The sequence below is a fragment of the Orbicella faveolata genome, unplaced genomic scaffold, assembly GCF_042242905.1.
Source record: "Orbicella faveolata isolate gen_17 unplaced genomic scaffold, um_ofav_v1 contig_46, whole genome shotgun sequence".
Taxonomy (NCBI): domain Eukaryota; kingdom Metazoa; phylum Cnidaria; class Anthozoa; order Scleractinia; family Merulinidae; genus Orbicella; species Orbicella faveolata.
Window position 1 is genome coordinate 3,573,111 of NW_028301576.1, and position 14,771 is coordinate 3,587,881.

Below are 14,771 nucleotides of genomic sequence, written 5' to 3' on the forward strand. Positions count from 1 at the left end.
GATAGCTTTGAAAAAGTAAATATCGAACTATCATCATACGAAGGCACACAAACATCGAACAGTCCAGCTAACGTAGTAACTTAGTGATTCATTGTCATGCTTCATGAAATCAATTTGCAGTTGTTGTCGGCCGGTCGAAGGCGAATCCCCGTGACTTTTGCCGCGACACTAATGTCATTTTCCAACTTGCAGAGAGAAATCGTGTTGTACACAAAAACCGTAAGTGGAGATGCAGAATCCCAGAAGGCTGTAAACACGTATCGTCTGCCACATCCCTGGACTTTACAGGACGTTAATTATAAGCTAATGTGAGGGCGCGCCGGATTTTGCTGCTCGATAAATAGGTTATGCAAAGAGAAGATAAGTATCGGCATCAAAAGACAGATTTCCCAACGAGCCCTCCGCCGACTGCAACTCCAGATTGGGCCTAAGGAACAGTCATAGCTACCTTCGCTGTTCGCATTCAAATTTACTGAAGATTGCGTCATCCTCGACATTTTCGCCGTCAGTGTGAAGCCGTTTCTGCATACTGTATACAAGGTACCATTGTTTGATTGACGGAAGTCGTTTTGATGTCGAAGGTAGCGTAACAGTGAAAACTGTAGTAAGTATACGCATTTGCAGAGAAATAATTCTTGATATTACATAGATCTACATTAAACATTTCTGAAATATGAGCAAGCTATACAACAAAATTAAAGACAATTTTGAAAAGAAAACAGGTCAAGAACTGCGTCAATGGACTGATATATTCAACGCACAACTGGGTGGCAACCCTTAAAGCTCAGCATTTTTAGGTTAGAAACCTTTTTTGCAGAGCTAGTGTCTCGATCAATATTCAATGTCTTTCTCTCCATCTTGCTAAAATGAATATGTCACATAAACGCTGTTTATTTACGGTATAGTCAATTATTTTTCCATGAGACCTGTAACAAATGGAGTTTAATTTCATGTTAAAACGTCCGGATGCAAATTCAGAGGAAATGTTTCTGTCCCAATTATTCATTATCTCCGTCTGAAAGATGTCAGAATACATAAATGGCAAACAATTTTCTATATTGAAGAAATGCAGATCTATGCTTGATTGTTTATAGTTTTTTAGAAGCTTTTCACTTCAGAAACTAAACCCTGTGTTTATCACATGTACGTGCAACGTGCCAAACTTTATGCGTAACTCTGTGTGCAGATCTATTTTATTAGTATCAACAACGTTTCGTGTTGGAAGTCTTTCAAATGTGTGGCTATCGATGTTTCATCTGATTTCCGCCCTGATGTGTATACCTCTAAGTTGCTTAAAAGAAGCCAGATTAAGCTTAGTTTGTTCGCATACATTGGAAGGAGATGATGGGCACGTTTTAAATTGAACGGATTTATTGTGGCATGTTGTCCTTTAGAAAGTTGTTTTCTTTGTCTGATGGGACGTGTAACAAATGGCGGGATTTAAGACCATCATATCCATAGATTATTTGCAATCATTAAAGCTTATTACAGTGGCAAGCCAATGTTAGTCACTTTGAAATGCCATGATTCTAGCTACCGGTTTAACAATGGAACTTCTCTTTTACGCCATTTTCTGTTGAAAAATGAAATCAAAGCAGTTCAGTAAAATTATAAAAATTACTGAGAGTTTAATACTGTACAGATAAAGCGCTCGGCCGTCTTCAGTAGTTTGAAGAACTTTGGCACTTGCTTTAAGTCCTCGTAACTGTTACTCGAAACTTTCAAATAGCAGCACTTCGATTCAATCAATGACGAGCTCGAGGGTGTAAAAAACAAAAGTTCTTCACCCACCTTGAAAACGTGTCAGAAAATTGTCCTACATCGTTGCGCTTCTAACACGCTAAACCGCAAAAAACCTGTTCGAATCTCCTCAACTATCATCCAAAATAGCCGCTTAAAGCTCCCTCTCGATGTTTTCTAGCTAAAAGTCCCGGATAAGCGCTCATACAAAGCACAGGACAGCGGATTTCTACTATTTCTACCTAATATTTAACAAATCGAATGTGGTGTAGCGTGGTCTGTACTCTTATCGGCAACGATACGCGTCATCTTAGTGGTCAAAATGTTTTGCTATACCTCCCGACTCAAATACGTTTTCCGATTGGAGGAAAGCGTGTCACGTGTCGTGGGTTAAAACTCACTAACTCCCTCGGACGAACAAAACTCACTAACTCCTTAGGGAGACAACAACATGAACTTTCGACTCGCACGTGATCAGGTCGTGCTCCTTTAAAGCGCGGCAAATTTGTGAGCCAGCCGGCGTAAAGCAAACAATTTCTTCGCAGTTCTTTTTTTCAACTTTTGAGTTGGGAGGTACAACAAAACACTTAATGACTAGCCCCGCGGGAAACAGCGAGTTTTGTTTCCCCTCGACCTCAATGTTCATAATATTTTTCTGGCCAATCTGCGGGACGGAATTTGACCACTTCTGGAACTGGCTCGGTAAGCTCCCAGGGGCTCTTCAGCTCTTGAAGTAAACTCTCGCCCGAAAATATCGCTTCGTCCCGGCTAGTAGCCCCTGGGTCTCCGAGGATGCTGCGCCTCGTGAGTCCACAACAAATTTTGACCACTGTGATCAAAGCCAGGTGGCCTTTTTAATCGAGCGAAGGATGCAACGTGTCTGAGAACTGAATTCACCCCTCCCCCCCCCCCCCCCAAAAAAGATTTTCTACGTGATGTATCTACGAAATCAGGCGAAATATGTTGTAAAGTCTGTCTTAACGTCCATCAATAGGCAGCCAAGTCAATAGCGAGTCACAGTTCGTAATATAAGGTATATTCTTTATTTTGCAACTTAACACTGCAACTGAATCAACAAAGTACACTTGTAAAAGTAAAAACAAGAATAAAAATGTACGACTCATTAAAAGCAAGGTTTAACATCGAACAATAAGTTAAATTTTGAAACAAGTTTTTATCTTAGTTTAAGATTTTGTTTTGTCGTGTCCCCGCATTTTATGTATAGTTCCTGTACGGTTTCTCACCCTAAATCTTACGATTAGAGCTTGGTATCCAACACCTTAAGATCAGTTGTTGTTGATTTCAGCTGTGTCGCTGGAGTCGAGATAGAATACCTGTTACTTCTTCCGCCATTAGCGTTCATCCTCCGTGAACTAAAAAAGGCTTTTCTGAACTCAGAAACTCGCAATGCGTAGACAACGGGATTGGCACAGCAGTTGGACACATTTAAAAGAACCGCCAGGAGATAAATGTTCTTATTTACTGAGACATTTGTAGCTTCTAATATGTTTATAATAATTATAGGGATCCACGACATCAAAGCAAGAAGAGATACGAGCATCAAGGTCTTTGTCAAGCGTCGGCTTTGTAAAGCTCTGTTTTGCTGTGTCAGTGAAGGCATACGCCGGTTTTCAAATTTTCTCCATATGCCGAGAGTACAAACGCAAATAATGAATGTGAGAGTAAAGGTATACGTCACCCAAAGCGAGTAATAAGCTACCTCGTAAACAAAAACCCTCAACACGGAAAGTATGGTAGAGCTCAGAAGTACTAAAATCCACGCCAAAATAATTACAACGTTGTATGCTTGCCCTGACAGTGTTCGGTATTTAAGCGGCCAACATGTGGCATAAACTCTTTCTAAAGATATCAAGGCAGCAAAAGTTATCGTGGCTTGCAAGCAGACGACAGTAACGATGTTGAGAAAAGTCGCTACTGGCAAACTCATCCTCTCTTCCCGTAACAATGGCGTTATAATCTTAATAGGCAGAGAAACAGCCCCAACCAGCAGATCAGCACATGCCATATTAACGACCAGAAAGAAACACTTTTTCCTAACTTTTTTGTTGACGGCAAAGAGAATAATAGTGAGCAGGTTTCCTGTGACAATGAGCACAGATATCAGTGAAAAAGCGCTGCACCAAGCGATGACTTCTGCTTTGGCAAAAGCATTGTTCGAGGTTGCGCTGTCAAAACTGCTTCCCATGTTCACTGAGTTTTCAAACTGAGCGAGGACAAAGGCTAACTTTTTCAAGGAATAGCTGTGTGCTTGTGAGATAGCGATGATAGGAGTGCGTTCCAATTCAAGAGAAGAACCACCATATGTTACTACGCGGTAGTCTTTTGCATTAATTTTCAGGGTTTTTGTTTTTTTACCTGAGTAACCTTACCTTAATAAACCGTCTCTTATTACATGGCTGACTCCGCCAGCGGCCAACATAAACCAAATGCTACGCTGATTGGTTACTCAACGGGCAAGATGGAGCATACATTGCCCCATGAATCTAATTCATGATGGTTGTGTAATGACCTCGCCATACACACGCTTGGTCAATGCGCTTGGTTAACGACCCACAATTAGCGTCTTATATTACGCTATTAAATTACGCTATGCGTTACGTTTTAGCGTATCCGCGGCAATTAATTCAAAAGACGTTAAAAGAAAAAAGATGCTGTTACTTAATCTATATGGCTAAGCACTTTGTAACTGAATTGTTTAAAACAAAAAAGAATTAATATCAGAGTCATAGATTGACACTTGCCTTTACTGTTTTCACGAATTTGAAAAGAAAATTATGCAATATATCATCAACTAGGAACATCCCAAAGTATTTTCTCTTCCATGCACAGAGAAAGACAAATTTATAGAACAGCTGCTATGGCATCATTGCGTTCGAAAATATTTCAGGCTAAATGATCTCTAAAACTCCCGCCAAAAAAGGAACGAAACAATTTCTCGATTGAACTGTACAACGGTTCCCAGGGCCTCTTCATATTGCCTGTCTGGCTCAGTTACCGGCACGAATTTTGTTGTGTGTTCATATGGAAAGATGTTCATCCCGCTTGCCGAGATCTCGGTTGTAAAATTCGAGACCTCGGTAACCGGGGTGGCCCGCCTTCTTCCTATGAACACAATCGAATTTTAAACAAAGAAAATTTGAGTTCGGCGAGTTCTCGGTAGCCGGGCCAGCCCGGTCAACCGGGCTCATATGAGGCCCCCAGCCAGATACATGCAGTGCAAGTTGTATGTACTAGGACTTCACTTATTCCGTTATCTAAGTTCATCAATTATTAACCGCGGAATGTTCATATTCATTAGAAACCCTTTTATCCTCGATATTCAGTGACAGTACATGCGTCAGTTTAAACTTTCACAGTTAATTAGCTGTAGCAGTTGGCAAGGGACGACGGACTGCATTTCTCTTCCGGTGGGAAATGATTTTGAAACTTCCTGTATTTTTATGTTCTAACGATTACGTATAGTTTTTAAGAAGATTTTTCTGTTTTTACATAAGATTGCCCAAGCCTTGTCTTACTCCCTAACAAATGCACCCACCACCGGAGGACGGGGTCTGAATATTCAGTCTGTAAGACAAAATCTTTTCGTTTGATAGCGTCAACATAATCAGAGATGTTTGAGTTTGTGGCGAGAAATGAAAAGCCCAATTTTTACCTCTTGAGCGTTCATTGCAACCTGAATTCGAAGTTCAAAACTTAGTTTGGGTCCACGTTATTGGTCAGCTAAAGAAAGAAAACATATTTTGCCAGCAATGACAGAGAGCCTGATTTATCCTTTCAAACACTGAACAGAATATCTGAACGTTTTTTAGAGTGATACTACTGGTTTCTGTAAGCTTTCAGATCATGTTGAATTACATGAAGAATCGCATAGCTCAGAGAATTCTCGCACCCTGATTGATTACCTAGGTGAGGTATTCAGCGAGGTATATTCAACTCAAAAACCGATTAGATACAATATCTTTTAATCATATTTTCAAAACCATTGTCGCCGTCGATGAAGCCAAAAACCAAACACGTCTTTTTGAAAGTGCAAGTCAATCTGCCCTGCAGTAAAATTTTTACGCGATTCGTGCGATGTCGGTTTGTCAAGTGAAATTTTATTAACGTGGAATTCACGAGTCAGGTAATGAATTTTCCTATAGTAGATTTCAAAACGCTTTACCTCCAAAACCCTTCCCAGTGGCTATAGTAATTCTGATCTCTAAAATATGCTAAAAGAAAAGCTTGCACTACAGATCAGCAGTCTTCAATTTAACTGTAATTTTGCTGTTGTTGTTGCTGTTGCATCACACTCGGAGCATCACTGATAAATAGTGATTGTAGTGACCCGTCAACATTTAAGTCTCAAAAAGTGCTGAAACTGCTGCCAGCCACCTTAAATTAAGTGACTAATGTTTTACAGTAATTTACACTTAGAGACAAAGGATGAATGACAAAAGCAAATTTCAATATCGAGCATTAAGTTGAATTTTGAAAGACGTTTTTATGCTTTTTCCCTGACTATCCTTTACATGTAGAAATCAGCGCTACCTAACCTGAAACTTGTTTACTAGAAACACATATGAGGTTGGGATGGAAATGGCGATGGGCAAAAGTCCATAACCGCTTAATGAAATCTGAAACTAGGATTTACTGACTGTTTTTAAATCTAAGTTAAAAACTCACTTTTTTAAAATTAGCGTATAGCATGCCATAGTCTTATAATATGTTTTTTACACTGTATTATTTTTTAAATTCATTTTTCTATATTTTTACTGTAAACTTAATCTTACACTGTAAAGCGCTTAAGAATATTTTTTTAATTTTAGCTTTATATAAATCTATTATTATTATTATTATTATTATTATTATTATTACTATTATTGTTATTATTATTATCTGCTTATTATTACTGTGAATACCCTTTCCTTTGCCCAGTAACGGCGAGGACGCTAAAACACGCACATACAATGTCCTAGGAGGATGCCCGAAAGAACTACGGGAGACGGATGAGAGGCATGAAAAAGATACACTTCTGTCTCTGAGCACCAACAACTAGAGGTAATTAATCGTTGGCATCAATTTAATCAATGAGTAATCGATGGGTAATCGATGGGAAATGAGTTGATTAGTTATTGATTATTGCCGATGATCAATGGATAATCAGTGAATAATCCATAGGCCACAACATTTTCATCGATTAATCATTGACTGCATTGATTAGGCATTGTCATTAACATAATCACTGGCACATGGCTGCACAAACCATAGACCTCACCATAGCAAATTATAACGAAGAAAATCCCGGAAAATCGAAGAAGATTTTATTGTACATATTCCACGAGCACGCGTTGGATATGAGTTGGCAATAACATCATCTCACTATGCAACAAGTGAGAGAGGATTATCTGTTCTATTAACTGAACGCCACCAAAATATAGAAAACTAGAATAAAATAAAACTGAAAACGACCCAAAATCACGCCTACGCTTACCATATTAGAGCATGGTTTAAAGGCTCATAACTCATGACGACTAAGCCGGCCAATGAAAATTGTCGAATTGCTTTATCCGATGATCCAGTTTTTAATCAGTAATAATATATCTGTAACCAATAAGTAGTCGATGGGTAATCAATGGGTAGTCGATGAGTAATCAATGGCATTAGTGAATAATCACTGACATCGACGTGTAATCATGTTGATACAGTTTGACCGTCGCTCTTACGATCAGAGCTTGGTATCAGCACCTCAAGATCAGTTGTTATTGATTTCAGCTGTGTTGCTGGAGTCAAAACAGAAGCCCTGTTACCTCTTCTGCCATTAGCATTCATGTTCCTGATCTCTGATTTTCTTCCACACCGGAGGAAACCAAGGGCCTTTTTAAATTCAGGAATTCTTAATACGCAGACCACGGGATTGACACAACAATTGGACACATTTAAGAGAACTGCCAGGTGATAAAGGTTTTTGTTCACTGAGACATTTAAAGCTTCTAATGTGTTCATAACAATTATAGGGATCCACGACAGCAAAGCAAGAAGAGATATAAGCATCAAGGTCTTTGTCAGGCGTCGGCTTTGTAAAGCTCTGTTTCGTCGTATTGAAGACATACGCCGGTGTAATTGAAGTGTTTTCCAAATGCCAAGAGCACAAGCACAAATAATGAATGTAAGAATAAAGGTGTACGGCACCCAAAAAGAGAAGTAAGCCACCTTGGAAACAAAAACCCTTAACACGGAAAGTATGGCAGAGCTCAAAAGTACTACAGTCCACGCCAAAAAAATTACAACGACGTATGCTCGCCCTGACAGTGTTCGCAGTCTCAAGGGCCTATGTGTGGCGTAAAGTCTTTCGCAAGAAATCAAGGCCGCAAAAGTTATCGAGGCTTGCAAGCAGACGACAGAAAAGACGCTGTGAAAAGTAGTAAGAGGCGAATTCTTACTCGTCCGCAACACTGGAATTATTGCCTTGAAAATGTAAATAGGAAGGGAAACAGCTCCTAGCATCAGATCGGCACATGCCATATTTATTACAAGAAAGAAGTTTTTTCTACCCTTCTTGTAGATGGCAAACAGACCAATAGTGAGCAGGTTTCCTGTGACAATGAGCGCAGATACTAGTGAAAAAGCGCTGCACCAAGCGATGGCATCTGCTTTGGTAAAAACATCTGTCGCCGAACAAGACGTATTATTCGAAGTTGTGTTTTCCAAACTGCTTTCCATGTTTACCTAGTTCTCGGTCTGAGCGAGGCAGTGTTTTTATACACATCAGTAATCGATGGAGAAGATAGGAGTTTGTTTCAATTCAGCGGAAGTACCTAGTGTCAGCCAGCTGAATTTCGGTTTTCGTACGTGCCTTTAAAGAACTTTCTGTCCGTGAGTAACGTTATCCTGATGTCACTGTATTTGAGTCTGCGGTCAAACTTAATATATATTTGTTTGTTTTAACAGGTACGCTAACGAGCCGGGGGAAGAGTAAATACGAGGCATAATGGACTCTTAAGTCGCATTTGTATAACAAACCTCTGATACGTCCATTGGTCTGTATTTATCGACCCGATCAACAGGATGAGACATTATAATTTTGGTCGTGACGTCATTCCGTCCACCATCTTGGATCTTTCATTCTGGAACGCGAAATTGTAGAATGGAATACAGCGAGGACAAACTATACACTGTTAACTTTCTTCAGAAAATAACGTGAGTCGACTAAAAGTTAATCCAAAAAGACACTGGATGTAAAGAAAAAGTATTGCAGTTGTCAGGTATGACAACTTTTACAAGCATAACTTGCACGGTGTGTATCGAGGCTATTTATAACCGTACGTACCATGGGGTTCATAAGATACCTTTTTTTCAATCATGGCTTCGTCGTCAAACCACATCGTATTGATAAAATTAAAGTGACCTTGCTAAAGCAGTGGTAAGCCCTTTTTCTATCAGCAAGTCGAACTTGAAAACCCAAATTTCAGCTTCCCCATTAAAAAACAGCGTCCAGGCCTTGTTCCAAGAGAGGTAACCTCGATCTGCGATTTTATTTGTAAGTAATTTGCATTTTTTTTGTCTAAATCTACGTCTCCATTAGTTCATTCATGGACAAAGTTGCGACGAAGTGAACACCTAACTTTTCTCATTGATGTAAAACTTTTACGCATTCCGTAATTGTGACAACACCGGTTTTTACAGTGATTAATGACGGCAACTGAGCATTTAGTTACATTTCTCTATAGAATTTATCTAAGTAGCTCTTAGCGGACATCAATAGGCAAGACAATGCTGACAATGAAGTGAAATATTCTAGACGACTTCCTGTGCAGCTCAGTCAGTAAAATTACGCGACACAGGAATGCCATCTCTAGGGGTCAAAATAAAAATTGAGTTTGGACAAGCAGTGTGCATACGTGTGGAAGGGAGTTATACGTGCTAAAAGTGCCAGAAAAGTGCCAAACTTATGCCAAAGTAAATTCTCATATGTCATTACTTCGGATAAGTTTGAATCGACAGGAATTTTCGGGAGTTTTGCAATAGCGTATCGTTCGTTCAGGATCCGGGAGTCCAGAGGTATACTGGTCTATCTCGATATCACGTATTCATGTAAATACGTCAAATACCAAGGAAATAGAATTTCTGCTCTCCCTCTCTTCAATAGATTATATACTTTTTTGCGAATGCAAGCCAATAGACAGAGTCAATCAACATTGGAAGAATTCTTTAAGTGCAACAATTTACAATTTTCTAGAATATTTAACAAATTATACGCACAGACTAGAACTCGCGTCTGAGAAGCCATTGAAAATGATTGATAGATGTGTACGTTATGTTACAGGAAAGGTATAAGCTGTATAGTTTTACACTGAGTTGACCATGCATGTACGACGTTGCAAAGTTTTCACACATTTGAAACCATGCTGTAAGACAGTTCTGTAATTTATAAATTTCCGTCACTGCTGCTTTGTTGAAGTTATTGTTGTTGCTGGGTTTTTTTAACAGTTAAAGCGATCTCGTTCCCAGAGTCTTCGTTCCCCTTGACCAGCGGTCGGACAACGAGAGCTCTGGGAGCAACCGTTGCAGGCATGCGCCATAGATGCAGGCTGCGCATTGAAACCAAATGGGCAGAATCACCAGACTTCGGTTATTTCAAAATGGTTGCTCTCAGAGCTCTCGCTTTCCGACCGCTGGTCAAGGGGAACGAAGACTCTGGGAACGAGATTGATGAATAATACTGTTTTTTATCAATTTAAGCTTTCTTGAGGAACATGCAGAGTTAGTACCATTTTACGATCTGGTATCATTTTTGGGTAATTTCCCACCAATTCACGTTATTTTCTAACTTCCTGAGAAATTAGTGAGATCCAAGATGGCGGACTTAACGGCGTCGTGCGACGTCATATGACATCATGACATACAATGTAACTACAATAACTTGCATGAAGATACCAAGAGATATTAAACAATCTTACAATATATATGACCGGACGTTGATGCCGTAAACAAAGACTTCATTTTAAGGATGTGTGCAAAAGGAACATGGAATCCACCGGCTTCAACTTAGAGACGGTGGGTGACACTGGCCAAAGACAGAAAGATCTGGAGAGTAGAAATGCGCAGAGCACTCCTAGCTAGAGAACAGCACTTTGCTCTAGGCGAAAATAAAAATAAGGGTAGTTGCGAACTTTTAAAATCGCGACAAGAGATACAGTTCGTCTGCCAAAGCTGCAGTGGAATCTGCAAATCATGAATTGGACTGTTTAGCCTCAGCAAACGCTTCAACCAACCAACAGTGCGCGAATACATGAACCTTAGTAAGACAGTAGTAACTTAGTCCGAAGGATGCTTACCAGTACGACCGGAAGACGATGTCACAAAAACAACAAAAGGAACTCGAAAATCACTTGACATGCGTGCCGTTTGCAAACTGAATGAGTTTTTGAATAAAGAATTTGAAAACGAAGCAAGGGAGTCTGCTTAAAAAAAATCACAATCATATGGAATCCAAGGAACTCGACAAAATGAAGGAGATACAACCTTGGTCAGAAGTTATAAAAACGTGTTCAAAGTTAGAGTCATCGAGAAGCTTGAACACTATTCACTTGAGCGCTCCTGACTACTAGAAAAGAATAGAAAAGTAGGAGAAAAAAGAACGAGACAGTGATATGCATAAAACTGCATTCAGAAGGATAAAATAAAGCATGGCGAATTAAGCAGCAGACTTACTGGGATAGACTTTTGACGGATAGGGAAAATCACAGTAGACTCGTTCGCAGGCTTAACTCTGGCATTCGGTTTCCTGGTCTTGGTGACGTTCTGCAAGAAAGAGGATAACCATTAAAGACAAGAACAAAGAGCAGATTCTTTTTCTTTGTTCGGAGAAGCCAGAGGGTTTCGTTACGAGGCGTCAAGCCCACTCATAGAGGCACTGGACAATGCTGAGTACTGATCAGTGTGCGAAGGCTTCCTGTAAACGTTGACGGTGAGGCAGCCGTCCGTCTCTTAAAACTGCGGTGACAAGGAAGGCGACCTTGTTGTCATTCTCTGTCTCAATTGTAAAGCGGAAGGAATGTTGCTGGTTGTTCAGACGCTGTGAGAAGCTATCGACGCTTTTGCAGTGAGGAGGTTCAATTAGTCATCCACGTAGCGTTTCCAGATCCCAGGTTTTAAGGACGAACTAGCTATTATCTGTTCTTCGAAATTCTCCGTGTATGGGTTGGCAATAACAGCGGAAACTGGACTCTCTATGGTCGCACCTTATCGTTGTCCGTAAATCAAAGCCGTTATACTGGAAATAGGTTAGTGAAAGCAAAATTCTGGAGGTAAGCGATCTAAACAGGTGTTAGCGTCGTTTGGCCCGCAAAGCTGGGGCCTTTTTCCAGTCTGTGTAGCTTCGAAAGTCGGTAAAAAGCAATTCTACGTCGAAAGAAACCATAACCTCTAGGATCGTGTCCGCTGTGATGGTAGATACGAAGTCGAGTTACCTGTTAGTGGAGACATGAGTTAGCTTATATTCGAAATCGTAAAAAGGTAATTTCATTTAATCAAACGAACTCACTTTTCAACTCACATGTAATTTTCTGGCAGCCATATTTTACTCTGGAACCGCTGGTGAATTGAAGCGTAGACGAATTTTGTTTGCCAAGTGACAAAATACTCTACGATTCTGGTAGTATTTTGTTGGCCAGGGGAATTTCCTCGCAGTATCCGCCATCTTGGAACGACGTTGTTAAATTAGGCAACCGTGTGACCTGGGGTCTAGCGCTAATAGCTTTTTTTCTTTTCTTTTATTTTTTGGTTTTGGTTTTTTGGTCGTCCGGCTTCCAGTGAATACAAATGTACCAAGGGACTGCAAGTAAAAATACGGCTGGTATACGTAAAACAATGAATTTGTAAAACATCTGATCAGCCCATATTAGAAATAGAATAACAATGAAGCGAGGCTAATAGTGAGTCTAAACTGAAAGTAGCAATAACATTCGCAATAAGGAAATTGCAGGCAGGCAAAACTGTCCACAGAAATATACTGTATAGCCAAAACCATGTTAAAAATAACAGCATGTCGGGTCTACGATTTCCGGTAAGTTCAATATGGCTAAACGTTTGCGAGCTGGCTTTTAAGCTTCTTGAGTTGAAATTTCACGACAATTTTACTATTTACAGAGTGAAATAATCTTTTCTCTGTGTGATAGAAGCAGTCGGGGAGATTATGTATCAGTTTACTGCTGGGCGTATTGTTCAGCCCTGACGAAACTCACTGGCAATATGGCATCATTTTGTTGGGTTCCGTTTTCAGGTTTTGAATTGAATTTCGTGTGAGCAGCAAATGTAGCAATCGGTCAACGATAGCCAGTGAAATATGTAAGTGAACAACTATAATTTAGCCGCGTACAAGCTGGGGTCTTTTTAATCATTTGTGCCCTTTTCCATTTTTTTTCAACGGAACCGTAATTAAACATTACCTCAGCTTGCTGCTTGTTATTATAAGTGTTTGGGGTGTGATAGATACAAATGTGTTTAATAAAAGCAATAATTTCCTGTGGGTTAATTTTTTGGTCTTCCGAGATAGAGAAAACAAGTCAATCATGTCCTTTTTTTTTCTTTTGTTTTGGTTTTGTGGGTTACCTGAGCTATGCCACCGGTCGGACTAGTGATTGTCAATAGAATACGTTCTTTTTCATGCGTGGAATCAATTGAAAATTGCACCCAAAATGAGATATGAGATGTAGTTTCAATATTTTCTTTATCGTTTGCTGTGAGAAACGTGGTGAAGGTGGACTCGCGAAGTCGCGAAGAGCCTAGCTCAACATTCTCGAGCGCGGCGATACCTTTACATATGTGCTTTCTCTATGGTGAACATACATGTAATTTCACCATGCAGACGCGTATTACGACAGCTGGCCGGAATTACTGTCAAAAGATTTCTTCCCTCTGTGAGCAAACCGGGGATTGATTTTACGAAGGTCTCCCAAGTTAGGATGTATCCTGAACATTGTTTTCTAACAATAGTCTTTTGCATTGGAGCAATACTTATGAGACATCTTGATCTAAAAGTGACCTTTTTATATCCAGCGATGCACTCGACTTTTTCCGAGCATTCATACAAAAAATATGTTATCCTGCATAATGTACCTGTTAGATCTGTTAGTTCGCCTGAACGTTAACCAAAAAGCAAGACTAGAGAGTTAACTCTGCTCTGTCTATGGTACAATAGTTTTATTCTTTAATTATTTCAATACTTAACAATGCAACTGATTCAATTTACTATAGGTGGCCATTGTTCTAATAATAATAACAATAATAATAATAATAATAATAATAATAATAATAATAACAATAATAATCGTATCTATAACGAAATTCTCGATCGTGATTGGTTCTCCGCGCGCCTATTTGCTGCTGCTACTACTAGCACTACCACCGTTGCCACCGCTACCGCCGCTGCCGTCGCTGCTGCCGCTGCTGCTGCTACTGCTGCTGCTACTGCTGCTGCTGCTACTGCTGCTGCTGCTGCTACTGCTACTGCTACTGCTGCTGCTACTGTTGCTGCTACTGCTACTGCTACTGCTACTGCTACTGCTACTGCTACTGCTACTGCTACTGCTACTGCTACTGCTACTGCTACTGCTACTGCTACTGCTACTGCTACTGCTACTGCTACTGCTACTGCTACTGCTGCTGCTACTGCTGCTACTACTACTGCTGCTGCTGCTACTGCTACTGCTGCTGCTGCTACTGCTACTGCTACTGCTACTGCTACTGCTACTGCTACTGCTACTGCTACTGCTGCTGCTGCTACTGCTACTGCTGCTGCTGCTACTGCTACTGCTACTGCTACTGCTACTGCTACTGCTACTGCTACTGCTACTGCTACTGCTACTGCTACTGCTACTGCTACTGCTACTGCTACTGCTGCTGCTACTGCTGCTACTACTACTACTACTACGGCTACGGCTACGGCTACGGCTACGGCTACGGCTACGGCTACGGCTACGGCTACGGCTACTGCCACTGCTAATAATCGTATTTAAAACAAGTTAAAT

At 40.3% G+C, this 14,771-nt stretch overlaps 2 protein-coding genes across 2 annotated transcripts; both read right to left on the bottom strand.

Annotated features, from left to right (window-relative positions):
• Positions 1-2,760: 2,760 nt before the first annotated feature.
• LOC110065932 (adenosine receptor A3-like) lies at positions 2,761-4,775 on the bottom strand. The gene has a single exon (XM_089278114.1). It carries the CDS (start codon positions 3,944-3,946, stop codon positions 2,999-3,001), a length of 948 nt encoding a protein of 315 aa, XP_089134240.1. The 5' UTR covers positions 3,947-4,775; the 3' UTR covers positions 2,761-2,998.
• A 2,271-nt stretch (positions 4,776-7,046) lies between these two features.
• LOC149097994 (adenosine receptor A3-like) lies at positions 7,047-8,655 on the bottom strand. The gene has a single exon (XM_089277594.1). The coding sequence runs from the start codon at positions 8,461-8,463 to the stop codon at positions 7,435-7,437; it is 1,029 nt and encodes a 342-aa protein (XP_089133720.1). The 5' UTR covers positions 8,464-8,655; the 3' UTR covers positions 7,047-7,434.
• Between the last annotated feature and the right edge of the window lie 6,116 nt (positions 8,656-14,771).